The sequence below is a fragment of the Phacochoerus africanus genome, chromosome 14 (assembly GCF_016906955.1).
Source record: "Phacochoerus africanus isolate WHEZ1 chromosome 14, ROS_Pafr_v1, whole genome shotgun sequence".
In the NCBI taxonomy this organism is placed as follows: domain Eukaryota; kingdom Metazoa; phylum Chordata; class Mammalia; order Artiodactyla; family Suidae; genus Phacochoerus; species Phacochoerus africanus.
The window spans coordinates 54,922,410-54,935,925 of record NC_062557.1 but is presented as its reverse complement, the minus strand read 5'-3'; the positions used below and the strand labels follow the sequence as shown (position 1 = coordinate 54,935,925).

The 13,516-nt window shown below is 55.2% G+C and overlaps 1 protein-coding gene across 1 annotated transcript; it reads left to right on the top strand.

The window, feature by feature from the left end:
• The first annotated feature begins 3,749 nt into the window (after window positions 1-3,749).
• Window positions 3,750-11,300, top strand: TMEM238L (transmembrane protein 238 like). Its single transcript, XM_047759058.1, has 2 exons — window positions 3,750-4,187; window positions 10,302-11,300. Exon 1 carries the CDS (start codon window positions 3,848-3,850, stop codon window positions 4,085-4,087), a length of 240 nt encoding a protein of 79 aa, XP_047615014.1. The 5' UTR covers window positions 3,750-3,847; the 3' UTR covers window positions 4,088-4,187; window positions 10,302-11,300.
• The last annotated feature ends 2,216 nt before the right edge of the window (window positions 11,301-13,516 follow it).

Here is a 13,516-nt window from a genome sequence, read left to right as displayed (position 1 = left end):
AGAGAACAGGCTTCGGGTTCAGCAACTTCAACATATGACAGTGTCTAGTTCAGGAATTGAGGAGTCTGGCCCACAGCCTGGTTTTGTAAATAAAGTTTTATTGGAACACAGCCACACCTTTCATTTATATCATCTATGGCCCCTTGTTACAATGGCAGAATTGAGTGGTTGTAACAGAGACCTTATGGGCCACAAAGGCTAAAATGTTTCCTATCTGGCCCATTAAAGAAAAAGCTTGGGGACCTCTGGGCTGGATTAATTACTTTCTTTGTTTTCAAAATATATATTCTTGAATACTTGTTATCTATTATAAGTGATATCAGTTTTCCCCTGATGGTGACAAAAATCAGTTGAAGTAAAAAATCCATTTAAATAAGAAATTCACAAAACATTGTAATATTAACAAATTAAGATGATATTCTATATAACAAATAATAGAAATAGACTAGTATACTACGAGGGGCTGTGGCAGAACCCTGGAGAGAGCATATACATACGGCTGGAGACACACTCGGTTACGAGCATAGGGGCAGTGCAGAGGCTTGAGCATGATGGAGATAAAGAACAGCTGCAGCAGAGATGAGAGACCGGGGACCCGGAAAGCATCTCATGTGACCGAGGGATCCAACCAGGGTGGATCTGCAGTCATCTAGGATGGAGGGAGGGCTCTGCCTGGATCTAGTGGGGAGCAGGGGATAGGGGACAGGGTCCTGCAACCAGGTGAAGCCAAGACTGATAAAGGCGAGAGGATGGTGGTGCAGGAGGGTTGGTGATGGGTCCCTTCCAACCTGGGGTTTTCTCTACAGAAACACTGTGGCAGAAAGAATGTACTAAAAGACATCACGGCAACTACACAGTAACGCTTGTCTGTTTCACTGTGCAGGTTCTAAGCACTTTACACTTAAGGACCCACTCAATCTTCACAGTAACCCTGTGAAATAAGGAATTACTTTATACTGAGGACGGTGAGGCACAGAGAGGTCAAGTGACTTTTCCAAGGTCACACAGCTAATGAGTGGCACAGCCTGGTGTGGTTAGACCGGCTCCATATCTGAGCCCTGCCAATCAGGAGATGACTGAGCCGTGGTTATTGTCATTCAAACAGCCAGGCTGCCACTATGACTCTGGGTCAGCTGAGCACCTGGCTGGTCTGTTTCTGTCTTGATCTCAGCCTATCTGTTAGGAGCCAGGTCCTGGAGAAGCTGTCATACTTGTGACATCACAGAGAGATGACAGACCGTGATGACGGTGCCATGAGAGTGACAAGGTCTGGACTAATGCCAGGAGGAGGCAGACGCACAGACCTCTCTGAGCCAAGGGGCAGCTGCCGAGGAGCAGAGATGGAGGAACAGAGGGGCTCCAAGGGACCAGCCCTGGGAGTCACCGATCAATGGTCTGGGCTTCCAGCTGTGCCCTAAACACCCCATATATGGTTCAGAAAGCATAACAGCATACGGTCTCACATTTTCGTAATTTTTTCCATTGTATTTATCACTTTCTGAAATGATATCATTTACATACTTTTTTTGGCCTCACCTGCGGCACCAGGAGTTCTGGGGCTAGAGACGGAACCCAAGCCTCAGCAGCAATGATGCTGGATCCTTAACTCACAGCACTACCAGGGGAGCTCCTGTATTGTGTATTATTCATTCTTTGTCTCCCCCACTTTGAATGTTAACTCGATGATGGCAGGTTCTGACTTGAAGCTACTCCCTGCTGCCTGACACACAGCAGGTGCTCAACAATGTCTGTCTAATTCAAGTCCCCCTCGGGCTTCAGCCCAAGCTTCTAAGTGTGTTGGGGTCCCTTGGGGTTATCCACCTGGGGAGGAGGCTGAGCTCCTTGGTGAAGGGGGAGGGGAGGGGGTAGCCTGGCCCCCTGCAGCAAGCAGGCCTGCGTCCTTGGCTTCTCTTCCAGTGACCCAGGCACAACCAAGGCCATCTTGATGTCCCAGGGGCTGAAGCACCCTTCCTGGGACCGTGCACCTGGTGGGCCACCTTTAATAGGGTACTTCCTAATTCTATTTCTCAAAGCTTGGTTTGAAAGTCTAAACTTTCTTTCTAAGCTACAGCTAAAGTCAAAGGCTAACCCCAAACAAACAACACTTTTTGCTATTGTTACGGGTTGAATTCTGCCCCCTCTGAATTCATATGTTGAAATCCTCACTCCTAGTACCTCAGATGAGAACTCACTGGAAATAGGTCCAAACTGCAGGTGCAAAGCGTTAGGATGAGGTCTTACTAGAGCAGGGTGGGTCCCTAAGCCAATACAGTGGGTGTCCTTTTATCACAGCGACCGCACACAAGGAGAATGATGCTTGAACACAAAGGCAATGCACCTGCAAGCTAAAGAATGACAGCAGTGGCCAGGAAACCACTAGAAGCGCAGAGAGTAGCCTGGAACAGAGTCTCGCTCACAAGCCTCAGAAGGAACCCACCCCCACCCCAGTCCTGCCAACACCTGCATCTCAGACTCGTGGCCTCCAGCACTGGCGGACATCAATCTCCATTGTTCAAGCCACCCAGTTTGGGGTCTCTGTCACGGCGGTCCCAGGACCCCCTCTGCCCTAATCTCCCTGGTGGGGACAGGAAGTTTTACGTAAAAGATACAGCAGAAGGTCAGCGTCAATAGATTATTTTGAAACTGTGCTGTAAGGAGTGGTAGGTATCAGCAGCAGGAAGAGTCTGTATGTCTTGCAGGTTCTTCCGCTCTGAGGCCCCCAGGACCCAGACTTGGTACTATAAGTCTCAGGACAGTCCTTCAGGATAAAGGCAGCCTTTGGAAAAGGGCAGCAATGAAAGAGAAGGGCAGCAATGAAAGAGAAGGACAGAGGGGGGACAACAGGGAGGGAAGGGGCCTCTGGCTGGGTAGGCTGGGCCTGAAGGCAACTCGAGCAAAAGTCAAGAAGTGTTTACCTGGTTCCCTGGCTGTGCTTTCCAGACTGACTCTCACCCCATTCGCCTTCGGACTCGGGACACTGCGCGCAATCCCAAGGGGTTACATGTGAATCAGTGTGGTCTCAGCTCCCGACCACTTCCAAGGCAACTGAGAAAAACACGCAGCCAGCGGCCCTCTGTTCCCACTCGCTGCGAGGCCCTGAGCAGGGCGCGCGGCCTCCCTGGGCCTCCTTTCCCACACAACTGGGAGGCATCACCTCTCCTTCTCCCTGCAGGCGAGAACATACAGGGGGTTCGAAGTCAGTGCCCTACGTGTGAAATAAGCAGGATGAGTGAGAAACTTTCGGGAAAAAAAGCATCGGGGAGGGGGAGAATTTATATGTTATGGATTTTAGGGCTGAAACACGCAAGATGTGGGCGAAGCCAGGTGGCACAGTAACAGGAGGAGGATGCCGATGAGTCCCAGATGCAGAAATTGATAGCCCCCCAGTTCCGGAGGCCACGCGCCTGGGCCCCACCCCAGCACACGTCTCAGGGGTCCGGGAGGCCCTGCCCAGGACCTGAGAGGCAGAACAGGGTGGGACAGCCCCTCCTCCAGACCCCAGGCCCCCGGGCCCCTGACATTACAAATCCACCAAGGCCACCCTGACTCCTCCCCAGTCATGTCACTCGCCTGACCCAGCGACAACCTGTCCCACCTGCAGTGATGTCATGTTGCTTTGGTCAAGATCATTCCTGAGCTGTGAAACAGGTAAGAAACATCCTGTCTCACTGGCTGCCGCGCTCATAAAGGAGGCCCACGTGTACTTCCGTGTGGCTCCAGACGCCGGCTCACTCATTTGCTCACACCCAGCGGGGAGAGGAGGCAGCCTCCTGCCGGCACTGCCACCTGCCCATGCAAATCAGCCCCAGGAGAGCAGCTGGGCCCCTCCCGCTCCTGCCTCCCGGCGATGCTCCTGGGGAGGCCTTGGGGAAGATGCCACCTCGGGCGCTGCGCCCTCCTCCTCGGCGTGGCCCTTCTGTTCGACGCCGTGGGCCTGGTCCTTTTGCTCCTGGGCATCCTTGCCCCTCTCGACTATTGGGACTTCTTGGTCTATACGGGGTCCCTGATCCTGGCTTTCAGCCTTCTCTTCTGGATCACCTGGTATTCCCTCAACATCGAGGTGCCGCTTGAGAAACTGGACTTGTAGTTCGGCTGTGGGCAGAGGAGGAGGGACGCAGGCTTCCTGGGCCGGCAGAGGAGCTGGGGCACGCCGCTGCTCCTGCCCAAAACGCCCCGCTGGGGACCAGGTGAGTGCACATGAGTCCTGACTGGAGGGGTGGCCAAGAGGCTGGGACAAGCAGGGACAGGCCGGGACCGTCTGAGGCTACACGGGCAAGCAGCCCGAACGCGGCTCCCCAGCTGGGGCGCCTGTGCCCCTGGGCTCCGGCCAGGGTCCCTCTTCCTCGTGGAAACTGAAAAGAGGGTCTTCCACAGACCCTGTTACTTCTGAGCCACCACGGACGGTCCCGCCATACAGAACAGGAAGTTACCCTTCAGCTTAGAGCCTGGAGAAAGGAGCCCGTCTTGGTTCTCTTCTGGGGGGAATCCTTACTGGCAAGAAAAGCCTTTAGCCCTAGAAGAGGGCAGAAAGTTCCCTGATGGCTGCTCATGCCCTGGCCTTGCATGCTGGCGGCTGGAGGAGGAAACTGAGCAGAACCACCCAGAAGGGCCCTTCTGGTTTGCTTCCTCCCTGCACCTGCCGGGATGGGACACACCGGAGGGGGTCGGGACCTGCCTCCACATCCCCTCTCAGAGCACCTGCCTCCTCTCTCGGCGGCACCCCCGACCCCAGCCTCCTCACTCGCGCCCCCACACAGCCAGCAGCCCCGGGCCCGCCTGGGGGCAGGAAGTCGAGAACATGGCTGACCATTTCATCCCAACTGGGCCAGCAGTCGTGACTGTGTGTTTCCACAGGGGCAGGTAACTCTAAGATTTTTCACGTGGACGTGGAACCCTGAAGGGTAGAGCTGGTCTGGCCCCCACGACCCTGGATTAGAGATGGCCGGCTCCCCCCCAGGGGACCGCAGTTGGAGTCCTGGCAGGTTTGGTCATCGTCCCCTCCTCCCAGCTGGGCAGGGACCTGCACTCAGGCGCAGCCGGGCACTCCCTTTAGAGAGCTGCGGGTGAGAGCAAAGGTCGCTGCCGAGTGGGAAAGAGGAAAGAAATAACCACCCTCGGCCTTTCTGGGGGATTCTTCCCTTGGAAGTGAGGGTCGGAGCAGCGATTTGAAGAGGTTTTAGCAGGGGAGGCCGAGTCCGTCTCTGGCAAGTAAAGGGCAAGAGATGAGAAATCTGAGCACCTGGTCCTGCTCTCAGAGCAGCACCACTTGTGCGCTGGTGACACTGCACAGGGTGCATCATGCCTTGAGCCTCAGGACTCCTATCTGTAAAATGGGCACATGACCTGCCCTTGTTGTTGCGATGGTCACAAAGAGGTAAGGCAGGAAAAAGGCTCTTTGCACACAATGTGGTTCTTACACGTGCCAAGTATTAGGAACGTACAATAGAGGGGAGCAAATGGACCCAGAATTCCAACCGGGGGTAGTAGCCTGCTGTGTCTTAGGAGGCGGGGGCCAGCTTACACTTTGCTTCAGGAAACTTCAAAGCAAGAAGGGGCCCTGGAGTTCCCTTGTGGCACAGTGGGTTAAGGATCTGGTGCTGTCACCGAAGTGGCAAGGGTTTGATCTCTGGCCCGGGAACTTCCACATGCCATGGGCTCAACCAAAAAAAAAAAAAGAAGGGACCCCAAATTCATTGGCTCCTTATGAGGCTGCATCGAGCACTGTGCAAGGCACTGGGGACACTGTGCAGAGTAGGACACACGCGGGCTCTCCCCTGGGGGCTCCTGTCAGGTGAGAGACAGATGTTAACCAAGTAATTGCCTGATAATAACGTCTGATAACAGTCAGGCGAGGACTAAGCAGAAAGGGAAATTGCGCCTTGGGAAGCTTCGACAGAACGTGGAGTCCTCCCAGGAGAGGCAGGGGCTTGAGCAAAGGTCCTGGGGCAGCAGGAAATAAAAGACAGCAGGGGGACTGACGGGCAGAGGGCAAGGACAGGAGAGGGCCCTGCCTTACAGGGAGGACAGACCAGGCGCAGCCTAAAAAACCTTTTAAGGATTTTAGTCATTATTTTAAGAACAATAAGAAGTCACTGAAGAGATGCAGCAGGGGTGGGGACGTGACATAACCGTTTCCAAAAAGCCACCCTGGCCAAGGCACAGATGACGACGATGGCGATAATGACGACGGTTTGGGTCCATTTGGGGCGCTAAGCCACCTGCCTAAACAACAAGGGGTCCCCAGTTCAGCCTCCTTGTCCTGCACATCCTCCCGAGTGGAACGGAACGTAGTTCAAGAGCCCAGGGGTGAAGAGCACGGGCCAAGACCAGGACTGTCCGGTTTGAAGCCAGTTTTGTTCCTCTAGCTCCGAGACCTGAGGCTGGTTAGGCACTAGCTCTGGGGCTAGCAATGTCTCCACACCCTAGTTTCCAAATGTGTAAAATGAGAGGGTGCTAATAATAGCCTCTGTTTCAGAGATGCTGCTCATAACAGCCCCAACTCAGAAACGAGTGGCAGAGATTAGCAGGTGTTCAGCCCTCTATGAGACCATTCATAAAACACCAGCACGCCAGTAAATCTCTGCCATGAGGCAGGAGCTGGCCCGTGACAGGGGTAGGGTCTTCCTCCAAGACAGACATCCCTGAAGCATGACCCCCAGTTCTGGAAGCAGCCGTGGCATGAAGACTTTCAGCAGGTATAGAGTGAGGGCCAGGCTTCCGTCTAGCCTCAGACGGGCAGCCAAAGCTGCGGGGCCACTGTGGTCTCCACGGAAAACAGTCACACAAATATCTTCTTCACCTGTTCAGTCCCCAAACTTCAAGTTCTTCAAGGCCCTAAAGTCAGCTTCATGCAGCCACTGCATCCCTGACAATGTCTGGGGCTGGCCCAGAGCGACAGGTCACATATAGGGGCTGCCCACCACTTCTTGGACGACCTCAGGCAAGTCTCTTTACTCCCTAGAGGAGGAGGTTTAGTCCCCAGGAGAGGTTTCAAACTGTTCTTTGCAAAGGCTGCTGGGGGGCTGGGGTTGGGAGAGGGAGGGAGCCGGCAGGATGCCAGCAGCCTCACCCACCCCCCACCCCCGCCACACCCAGAGCCACTGGGTTTGTAGGACGAAAACTCATGCTGAACTTTCACGTAAGCCTTCAGGTGAAGTTGCGATGCGAAAAGATATTTCTGAAACTGCCTGGACTCAACCACCTTACTTTCCATGACCTTCGGCCTGGATGTCACCTCCGACCACGTTCCTGATTCATGGGCAGTTTGTAACTGGCTCTGCCAGTTCCCTGACTCGCAGAGCACGGCAAAAGGAAGAGCCCGGCTGCCTGAATCCAGAGCCCGGCTTGCCCTTCCCAGCTCGTCCTCCAGAGTCTCAGCCGGATGCGTTTCCTGGGGACCCCCCCCCAACCGCTGCCCCCCACAACCCACCCTGAGATAAGCAGGTCACATCTCAGGCAGGAGTCACCCAGGGCAGGGCCACCTGGTCATGACACCTCCAAGGCCTGCCAGGAGTTTCGGGATGACTGGCTCATTTTTACCCCTCAACTGTGTACCGAGCAATTTTATCGCGCGGTCCCGGTATTTTCCAAAGCTTTGTTTGCTCCCCGCTCTACTGGCTGGGCCTTTCTGGTAGATAAAGTCCAGGCAAGGGCGGGAGAGGACTCTTGTCCTTTCACAAAAGGGTGTGACACGGCACTGCCCCCACAAACACACACGCACGCACAGACCATACACACACACACCTGCACCCCTCCTACCACACATGTCCCCCCAGGACGCACCCCTCACACATCCCTCATGAACCCACCCCCCCCATACACACACCTCTCCCACGGTCCCCGCACACCCACACCCAACACACGCACAGTCTATCCCAGGTTCACTCTCCCCACACCCCATACAAACCCACAATCCTCTCACCTACACCTTCCACACACCTCGAGAGCCCCCGCCCCTGACGTCCTCCCCCACTGCACACGTGTTCACACACACACCCCCCAACACACACCTAAAAACCTCACACTCACATGGCCTCCACCCATCCACCCTGTTCTCACACACACGCCCTCACACCTACCAGGCACATACGAGAAACACACACCCAGAGAAGCGAACACACCCACTCCTGCTCCCACGACCAGAGCCAAAGACATGGAAGGTGCACAGGCCTGAGCCTGGGAAAGGTAACTTTTCCAACACGCAGCCCCTCCCCTCTATCACGCAGGGGCCGTGGGGCGCCAGGTCGGCTCAGCGCACCTGCTGGAGCAGCAGTGGGGGGAGCAAGGGTTTCTCTATTCCTGGAGAATTTTCCATCCAGAGGCAGAGCACAGAAGTGTACGGAAGATGCGAGATGCTTTCCGTGAGAGAAGTGCGGTCCAGCCCGGGGCTCTGAAGGCCCCGATGAGGAAGAGGTCCTCCCGGCTGGCAAGGCAGGGCTGGTGTGTGGCTTGATGTCTGGCCTGGGTCCTGAGCAACAGGTGAGAACCAGACAGGCAGAGCCGGCACTGGGGAAGTGCCAGAGGGAAGGGCCGCAGAAAGGGAAGGATGAAAGAGTGGCCCTGAAAGGGGGAGCCGACGCCTGAGACTGGGCTGGGGGCGCCCGCGGCTGAACTTGGAGGAGGGGAAGCCAGGTGAGGACTCCCGCACCTGGGAAGCAAGGAGGGCCTTCTGCGGCTTTGGGGACTGGAACGCCACACGGCTGGGCTCTGCTCGAGGAATAGGAACCTGGTGTCACGTGCAGGGTGGGCTGCGGAGAAGAGGCACAGAGCCAGGGGACCATTTACGTGCAGGTGGTAGGACTGAAATGACGGCCACAGGGAGGAGGCAGAGGGACAGAGACAGCGTGGCAGACGACAGATGGGCCGGCAAACGTCCCCGGCTCCCTCCGCCGTGGGGGGTGTCAAAGGCTCCGGAAAACACTGCCACATAGAAAGAAGCGGTCAGAAGGCAAGGGTGGGCTTAAAACGAGGCATCTTTGTACGTGCAGAGGGAGGGTGCCAACAGTACCAAGGAGCAGAACTACCCAACTGGTGATGAGTGTGCAGGCTTTAAACTCAGAAGGGGCATCAGACATGGAGATGGAGGAGCTGGGGCCAGGACCGAGGACGGGATTGTAGAGGCCGGGAAGGTGGAGGGAAGATGGAGAAAATGGGAGGAAGAGGAAGGACGGGAAAATCCCTGGAAGGAGGCGCCCGCATCACCCTAGCATCGCTGTGAGGAGAGCGTTATTATTATTGCAATTCCCCTTTCTTACTGTCCAGCACAGGCAGCTCTACTCGATACTGTGTAATAACCCACATGGAAAAGAATCTGGAAAAGAATAGCTGTGCGTATAACTGAATCACTTTGCTGTATACCTGAAACTAACACAACACTGTAAAACAACTACACTCCAATATAAAATAAAAATCAGTTAAAAAATAAATTAAATAAATAAAATGCCAAAAAAATGTCCCCTTTACAGATAAGGATATTGAGGAGCAGAGAGGCTCAGTGGCTGGCCTAGCCTAACGGAACCAGTGAGTGATGGAGCCGGAAGGGAAAACCGGGGTACCTGCCCTATCCTTCAGACCCTTCCTACTAGACCAGGGGCTGGCAGACTACGGCCCGTGGGCCAAACCTGGCCCCTCTCTTCTTTTTATAAATCAAGTTTGTTTTTGGCCACACCCACAGGACACAGAAGTTCCAGGGCCAGGGATGGAACCCACACCACAGCAGTGACAACGCCAGATCCTTAACCCACTGAGCCACCAGGGAACTCCTACAAATCAAGTTTTAGGGTGGGCCGGAGCCAGATGGCCCAGCTGGTCTGAAGGGTGACTTCTTCAGAGGAGGGGTTGCAGAAAATGGAGCAGGACGGCAGGTGGAGGAAAGGAAGCCAGCAGAGGGGAAAAGAGGAAGCGGAGGTTACAAATGGAGGAGCCTGTCTGGCTGTGCCCAGGACAGAGGTGGGCGGGAGTCCAGAGCCCAGAGAGATTAGCCTTGCCCACGAGGGCCGGGGTGGGGGATAGAGATTTGATGAGAGTCTCAGTATTTATAGGGCCAATCACCTATTTTTATGAACTTATTCTATGCTTACAACTCTGTGCGTTATGGGTTCAGATCCCCATTTTACAGGTGAGGAAACTGAGTCTCAGGGTAGTTTCGGGACTAGCCCACTGTACCTATGCTCTCTCAGAGCAGCACCAGAATTCGGACCTGAGTCCAGTGGACTCCAAGAACCATGCCTGTTTCACCCCATCCAGGCTTGAGCTGATGTATTCGAATCTTGAGCTGATCCATTTCTTCTTCATTTGTTCAGCCAGGTCTTTCTGCTGGAGAAACATCAAAGCAGACCGATGCCCTGTCTTTGCAGCACTTCCCGTAGACCCAGGAGGAACCAGAGGCCATGAGACACAGGCTCCTAAAGCCCCACTAGGATGCCCAGGAATGGCCACAAGCGCCAGGCGTCTTGCGCGCTTCGTCAAAAGACTGGCACTCCAGATCTGGGCCCCTGACACCACTGCTGGCACCCCAGCTGTTTGGGAGGGTCTGGGAAGCCCTGAACTTTCACGCAGTGGGGCTTTTATGGCAACAGCTCTACTGTGGGCTTGGACACCGAACGAACGAGAAGTTCCGGCCTCCACTGTTCCTCTTGTCAATTTTCCTCACGGAACTACTGAGACCAAGTACAAAAGTCCAAGGGGGCCTCCTGTGAGCAGGTATCACTCAGAATCGCAGCCCTTTCCACCCCTCGGCTCTGGATGGACCTTGAGCCCCGGAGCCGTGTGAGCTTCATGCATCCGCATCCCTCATCCATCTCTCGGTACCAGCCCGACGGCATGCAGCGGCGCATTTCAACATGCTGGCTCCAGAGGCCAAGTCAGAGCCATGGCTGAGCGCGGGAGGCCCCTCCTCGGTGCTGGACACTGGGCACCACCTGCGCTGCCCGCCCCGTGATAGCCAGGCCACGTGGGGGCTCACACCGAGCTTTAAGTCACATGAAACCCTCCGGGCAGGTTTCGGACCAGCAAGCTCGATTCTGCCACGCTGTTCCTGTGTCACTCACCCATTTTTTGATCCTAAGAGCAGGACTCTATTGTTGTCTTAATTCAATTGCCTCTAGTCAAATGCAACCCAAATACAGCAACTAGGAGGGTCCACCTTCACGGTTCATCAGACGGGCTCATGCCAGTCACCTGTGCTTGAGCTGCCCCTCAAATTTATATTTCTCTGCCCTAATTTTATACTGTTTATTTATGTCTCACCATAAATGGGGATGTGTTCCTTAGAAGCTGCCTCAGATCTTTTATGGTTTGACGTAGCTACCTAAATTAAAAAGTCAATGGGCCTTTTGTTTTAACATGACCTAACCTCTTTCTGAGTCTTCATGGTTTCATAGCAACTCCCAAACAGCCAGCAAGAGGGAATTTTCTTCCCATTCGTTCAACCTGCCTCCTTGCAAATCCTGGAATTCCACACTCAGCACAGCCCCTCTGGGAAGGAAACACACAGAGCCCGGTCAATACAGACAGTACATAGGTTATCCTGACAGCAAGGAATCTTCTGGAAGCTCTGTGCTCAGCCACCCGCCTGGCTTCTCAGAAGCAGGCTGGACGCGGGCACCTGAGGGATATCATGAGAGAACACTTCAGATGAGGCATCAAGAAGATGAACCATTCCTTAGGAAGACCCTCGTTGGAGGTCTCTTCAGGAGACCAACACAGGTTTTCACTCTAGAAATGGAACAGGTTTCTGCCTCTTTGGCTGGGAACCAAATGGAATTGTTGGCTTTTGTTTCACAGCAGCCACGTTGTTGCTCAAAATATGCAAATCTTGAGAAGCCAGGATCACGCTCAGCCCAGAGCATCTGCTCACATCTGCGAGGGGCGGGAGGTGCTGAGGCTGCTGGGCGGGAGCAGCCTCCGACGGCGGTCACGCTCCCCCAGGGATGGCCTCCTGGCCTACAGCTCCTCCTTCACCCTCTCCTCTGGCTGGCAGAGTTCTCTATACAGTGCCTGGTCCAGCTTCTGAAACATCTCCCGAATAAGAGGGCGTGTTTCTGCAGGGCGGGCATCGGATGCCTCAGGAGGATGTGTGCAGAGTAAATCTGCCATTAAAAGTCGGGGGTGAAGTGAATGCAACTCGAGCCTTTGCATGAACCCCTGGAAATAAAAGGGGTTTCACACAGGAGGGCTTCCTAGAATTTAGCTCCGACTGTCTGGGGGTCCCGGTTAAAAGCCGAACTAAGAAGGCACACAGGCAATGCATGTGCAGGGTGGGGGTGTTCCCTCGGGGCAAGGCTAGGTCTGCAGCTGAGCTTCCGTCAGGACAGGACAGGACAGGACCTCAGGGACCCCCTATGGCACAGAACGAGAGGCCACAAGCACCAAACTCGAGCCCAGAGATGGCAAGAGCGGCCCTCCACAAACTGCGCAGATCACCTGGGGACCTCATTAAATGCAGATTCTGATTCGGTCGTCCAGGGAGGGGCCAGGGACTGTGCATTTCTAACAAGCACCCAGGGGACACCACTGCTGCATTAAAAACAGAGTCTTTAAGACACTTTGCAGAGTGAGGATCTGGAAGAACTCTGTTATTTTAGAGAAGGGGACCCTGAAGCCTACAGGTGAAGCGAGCTTCCCAGGTTCAAGCAGCTAAAGAGCAGCAGAGCCAGGACCACGGCCCAGAGCTGCAGGCTGTGGGTCCAACCTTCCGTCCCCACGTGAGCTGTTGACGAGTTCTCCTGAGCCTCGGGCAGAGCGAGCAGCACCGCGGCCAGGGCAGGTGAGGCACGCTCACACTCAGGTGAGTCATGAACCCACGTGCCTCCCTCTTCAGCCTGGCTGTGCCACGTGCCAGGGAGTGCAGTCCTGAGCAGCTTCCACGCTGCTCCATGTCACCACAGACGCCAGAGCCAAGCAGGATGGAGATGGAGGAGGAAACAGGAGTGGCTGCGTTTCCACCAGGCAGGGTCCCCCAGAGCCGGGCCAGGTCTGATCTGGGTTCGTCCTCCCAGAAAGTTCTCCCAACAGGCGGGGCAGGGGGAGCCTCCTACCGCTCTCCACGGCCAGCTCCTCGGCCCCTCCTGCCACCTGCTGCCTTGAGAGCCAGCTGCTCTTTCTCAGTGACCTGACTCGGTTGACTCCCATTCACAAGCTGAGCGACCCTCGCCTACGGGGAGAGTAACGGTGACATCACAGTCACGAAGATCAAATGCGATGCAGCACAGGCTCTCTGAGACGCACAGCCTCCCGAACACACAGCTTACAGCGTCTTGTCAAAACATGGAGCTGCTAAGCTTAGGTCCTCTCCCCAGATGCCCAGCGACTCCAGGACCTCGGGACCTGTCGCCCATAAAGCTAGTTGCAAGTCTGCTGCTCATAATCACGTCCATGCGTCACATGACCTCGTCCACATGCTTCCCCCAGAGAGAACCCGCAGGACCAGCAAAGCCGGGACAGATGGGAATCCAGGGGCAAGGGTAGGTCCAGCCCCACTGCGCAGCTCCCCCCCACCCCCCCGTCCACAGCCCCA

What these genes read in the sequence shown, in the direction of transcription:
- TMEM238L (XM_047759058.1), top strand. Translation starts at nt 3,848, where the DNA reads ATGCTCCTGGGGAGGCCTTGGGGAAGATGCCACCTCGGGCGCTGCGCC.